Genomic DNA, 5,203 nt, shown 5'->3' with positions numbered 1-5,203 from the left:
TTAATGAGCCTTGATCACAGGAGCCCCGACCTCGCGATGTAATTCCGCTGCCCGAGGTGCATCTGTTCTGCTTGTACTCGCAGGAACCCCGTGCTGCTGGAAACTGTTCCACAAAGTCACACAAGTCATCCGACGGCGGAGGAGGTGTGAAAGGCAGCCGGGCCGCCGGGAAACTTCAGGTTCAGGTGCTTCGTCTCCGTCTCACCTGGCCGCCGGTTACCCACAATGCACCGGGGTTTCCACCGGATCAGTGGGAGGATCCATCAAAATGAAACATAAGCTCATAAGCGAGAGTTTAAAGAAGAAAAAAAAACAGATGATATTAAAGTGAAACCGCAGAACGTTTCTGAGTTTGTCTCCATTTCAAACACACCTCCAGTCACAAAGTAAATAGATTGTGAGTTTCCTGCTTCAGTTCTCCGGCGCTCGGAGCCAAATGTGATGTTTCTGCCTCTGTTGTTCCCTCCAGACGTTGGCTGACCCACTTTCCCTCATCGCGAGCACCTTCAGGGTGTCGACGCAATGAGGAGTGTTTACAGTGAGGCTGTTCACAATCAATCTGATATGATTAAGTCATGACTTTGAAACAATTACCAGCGACCGCGCCGAGAAACTGCAGTTGTATGATATATATATATTTAAAAAAATATGATTTAAAGAAGAGAAGAAGAAGAAGCACCTTGTTGCTGTGAGCGCGACGTGGGCGAACGTCTCTGGTGCTGAAACGAGCCGAGTGAACGAACGTCTCCATTTCACAGCTCGAACACGTCGTCTGACACAAAATGAAACCTTCACAGACGCTCATTCCCGTGTTGGTTTGTGTCGTAGTGGTTTGAAAGTTATCAGCCGGAGCGTCTTCTTCTCTCCGCTCAGTAAACACACACAGATTCTGGTGTTTTAGGGTTTAAGAAATCCTCGTTTTTGCAGAAATAGCAGCGATTGTCTCACGTTTCTTCTGAGTTTTGCACCAGAGCAGAGCGCTGTGAGGCAGGACTGGCTGCATTTCAACTGTTAAACTAGTCTACGTCAGTAAACATGGACATATTTGGTGTTTTAGGAAGAAGGAAATCCTCATTTTTATGAATTAAAGCATGGATTTTAATGTATTTCTTGCAGCCGTAACACTGCAGTCTTGTTGCATTTTGATGGTAAAAGCTGCAGAATCACAAATTGTTTGCAAGTTTTTGTACAAAAAGAAATCTATGTTTTGCTTCTCCAGTCTACGTCGGACATCTTTGGTGTCTCAGGATGTAGGAAATCCTCGTCTTTGCAAAAAGAAAGCAAAGATTTTCTTGTGTTTCTTCTGCATTTTGCACAAGCGATGAGCGCTGCCAGTCAGGTGTTGCAGCATTTTGATGGTAGAAGCTGCAGGATTGAAAATTGAATACAAGTTATTGTGCTTAAAATCTAATCTACATCAGTACACATGGACGTATTTTGGTGTTTTAGGGTTTAAGAAATCCTTGTTTTTGCAGAAATAGCTGTGATTGTCTTACATTTCTTCTGAGTTTTGCACCAGAGCAGACCGCTGTGAGGCAGGACTCATCGCATTTCAACTGTTAAAACTGCAGAATTGTTTTTCTCTCCAGTCTACGTCAGTAAATGCGGACGTATTTGGTGTTTTAAGATTAAGGTAGTCCTCATTTTTATGAATAAAAGCATAGATTTTCATTTATTTCTCAGCCGTAACAAACTGCAGTCTTGCAGCATTTCGATGGTAAAAGCTGCAGAATCACAAATTGTTTGCAAGTTTTTGTACAAAAAGAAATCTATGTTTTGCTTCTCCAGTCTACGTCGGACATATTTGGTGTCTCAGGATGTAGGAAATCCTCGTCTTTGCAAAAAGAAAGCAAACATTTTCTTTTATTTCTTCTGCATTTTGCACAAGAAAAGCCTGAACACACACAGCAGCGATGAGCGCTGGCAGGTCGATGGTAGAAAATCTCAAAATCTGATCTACGTCAGTAAACATGAACTTATTTGGTGTTTTAGGATAAAGGAAGTGCTCACCTATGCAAAAAAAAGCAGCAATTTTCTTGTATTTCTTCTGCATTTTGCACAAAAGCATTCTGCAAAATTTCGACAATGAAAGCTGCAGAATTACAAATTGTGTTCAAGTTATTGTGCTGAAAAATAGATTTTTATTTTGCGTCTTCATTCTACATCAGTAAACATCCATATTTGGTATTTTAGGATTCGAGAAGTCCTCGTCTTTGCTAAAAAACCTTCAATTTTCTTGGATTTCTTCTGCATTTGGCACAAAAAAATCCTAAAAGTCCCAGAATTGCAAATCATGCTCAAGTTTTTGTGCTGAAATCTAGACTTTTATTTTGGTGGGAACCAACACGTTCCTGTTTGACTTCAAAGACCCACTGTGCTGTTTTTTTTAGCATCACCTCCAGGTTTGACAAATAACTTTTCCTTCATCGCTTACAGTCGGAGCAGCTGAAGCCTTCCAGAGCCGCTATTTGAAGCGTTTAAGCTCCTTTTTTTAAAAACCGCTTTCATCCGGTTGTTGTTTCAGGATCTGATTCGAGCACAAAGTGTCTCAGACTGAAGGAAGCCTTCAGAGAACCTCAGAGACGTGGAGCTCCACTCCTTGTTGTTGCAGCGAACTTTAAAATCCACGCAGACCTGCGACGTGATGAGAGATGAACTAAAACAAGTCGAGTTTGTTCGTTCTTACATTTAAACGCAACAAAACGTTCCCCAAAGTGCTGCACAATCAGTTCATCAGTGTCTGGATGTTTTTTTATTTTGTTTTTTCGCTTTTAAATAAAATCATACGAAAACTTTCAGATTTTTTGTTGGGTGCCTGTTAGTCACAGCTGAGTCACTGATGTCTCATCAGTTGCGACACGAAATGCAAAATTTTTTGTTTTTTTACAGAATCTAATTTTAACTAAAGATGAATTTTTGGGGAATTTTTTAATGCAACACGTTGAATAAAGTGCTGTTGATGAAATATCCTGATTTTTAGCTGAGGTTTGGTTACGTTTTCCAACACGAGACCGTCTGAAAGTTAGTTTTTGTGATTCTAAGACAACATCTGAGGGTTGATAATCTGAAAATAAATGCAACAGAGTTTAAAGCACAGTATTAGAAATAGAAAGCAGCAGAATGATTAAATATTTGAAGCACAAGTGCATCAGAAGTGAACACGTGTTGCATGGAGCTGACGGTGGATTTAAGTTGGATTTAATCAGCTGTTGCACATTTCAACCTGCACACTAAGCCTCATTTCAGACCAGGCTTTGTGTTCAGACACGTTTTAGAAGCAGCCGAGGATCTCCAGACTCCTGCACCGCCGTGGTGGTAGTGGAGCAGATCGGAGAGCTCCTCCTCGCCTCGTCGCCTCTGTGCTGCTAATTAACCTGCCGGCTGGATGCACGCGTCTGATTGTGATGCTCGTCTTGTGTTGCAGGTGATTCTGATGCTGACCAAACTGTTTGACTTCAACCTCAACAGTGTGACTGAGAGTTCATTATGGAGGTAAGCTCTTCACGCTACATGAGCTCATGACATTTCCAGAAAAGCCTCCAGCAGCTCCGGCTCTGACACAATAAATTGGTCAGAGGGGGGCTGCTGGACTCGCTGCTGCTGCTGCTGTGTACTTGTGATGTGTGTTTTTTTTTTTAATCCTGCGGTTTGAGCTGCTGCCGGCGCCACCAGCAGGAGCAGAAGGAAACTCATAATGTGAATTAATGAAACATTCAGGAACTTGGAGGCTAAAAGAGCGACGGTTAAAGACAGACCTTGATGGGTTTTAGTGTCTGTGGGCAGCTCGGATCCCTCGTTGGAGCTGCAGAGCGATCCGGCAAATCACCTTGACCGGCCGCCGCCGCCGCCGCCGTGTGAGCGAAGCCTGGCTCCGAGCAAACGGTTCTGACGCAGTTCTGCTTCGGTGGATGGATTCTAGGAGAGAATGTGGCCGTTTTAATGTCTCGAAAGAAGAAAAACTCACTAGAAAACATGTTTTTCATCATTTATTTGTTATTTTCACTATAAAATGTGGCATCACACGTGTAAAAATGATGCTTAAAAAAGAGAAAAACTGTTTACAGACAATACAGGAACTATTTAAAGAGGTCAATCCTTCTTTTTTCTTTCAACATTAAGTCCTTGTCAGTTTAAGTCATGTTTTTTGGCATGAATTTACCCCAAAAAAGACTTTCATGTCAAAATAAAAACACATTTTGGCAAAATAATGTCAATTAGTTAAAAATCTAAACATTAAATTAGTGATTGCATAAACATGTGCTCACTTTAAGTCAGGATTCAGTAGATGCAGCTTGAAAAGAGTCTTTTTTTTCCCCCATTTCTGACTGATTTTAGTTCAGTCAAGGATTTTTAAGAGAGAATGTGACCGTTTTAATGACAAACAACAAATATCTGTAACAGTAATCAGCATTAAATGGATTCTGTATTATGTATGTTTAATAAAAAATGTAAATAAAAAAGACAAAAACGATAAATAAGACAGCAACATAAATGAATAGATATTACAGAGCCTATGGAAAGTATTTAATGTTTTTACTGCATCTCAACATCGAGTCAGATGCCACCAAACCTGTTTGAAAAAAATCTGAATTGAAGTTTTCTGATCACGTGGAGTGAATTTCTACATTTTAAAAGACCAAAATCTGACGCTGGATCAACTAAAACAGACAAATATCAAGTACAAACACACACTTAGTAGCTGAAATCAAAGGAGCACTTTGTTCCCCTAAATTACATCTTATTTTGTCTTCATTTTTAACTTCTTTAATTTTTAAAGCTCCACCGACGTTCTGTAGCTTCGGTCCAACCTGCAGGACTGGTTTTAAATTAGAGGCTGAATACGTCGGGCATAAATAAAACGATGCATTTCCACCTGATGCAGCGCTGCGGCCGTAAAAACACTTCATGTGTCTTTAATGACGAGCAGAACCAAGCAGCGAGTCGGCGTGCAGGAAGGACGAGCGAGTCAATGCCAAGGTCAGCAGGTCTGAGAGTTGATTCCACCTGATGCTGCAAATTCACATGAGATCATGAACCTCCGTCGTCCTTCCTGTTGTCGCCCTGCAGCGACTCAGCTTTACTGCAGATGTCGGCTCGACGGATTTCAGATTTTAAATGAACAAACCTGCGACAGTTTAAACTTGTGGGATTCATTTTCTACATTTTCTTTTGCAAATTGGTGCTTTTTAATTCCCTTCTTCCA

At 41.1% G+C, this 5,203-nt stretch overlaps 1 protein-coding gene across 1 annotated transcript in view; it reads left to right on the top strand.

Annotated features, from left to right (window-relative positions):
* Window positions 1-5,203, top strand: part of LOC103366380 (VPS10 domain-containing receptor SorCS1-like) — a 232,119-nt gene that overhangs the window by 108,954 nt on the left and 117,962 nt on the right. Inside the window, exon 2 of the mRNA XM_008294084.1 lies at window positions 3,425-3,492. Within this exon, the coding sequence (XP_008292306.1) occupies window positions 3,425-3,492 (68 nt within the window). The remainder of the gene's footprint in view (window positions 1-3,424; window positions 3,493-5,203) is intronic.

This window comes from Stegastes partitus, unplaced genomic scaffold, assembly GCF_000690725.1.
Source record: "Stegastes partitus isolate 25-593 unplaced genomic scaffold, Stegastes_partitus-1.0.2 Scaffold937, whole genome shotgun sequence".
In the NCBI taxonomy this organism is placed as follows: domain Eukaryota; kingdom Metazoa; phylum Chordata; class Actinopteri; family Pomacentridae; genus Stegastes; species Stegastes partitus.
This window is presented reverse-complemented; position numbering and strand designations above follow the sequence as displayed.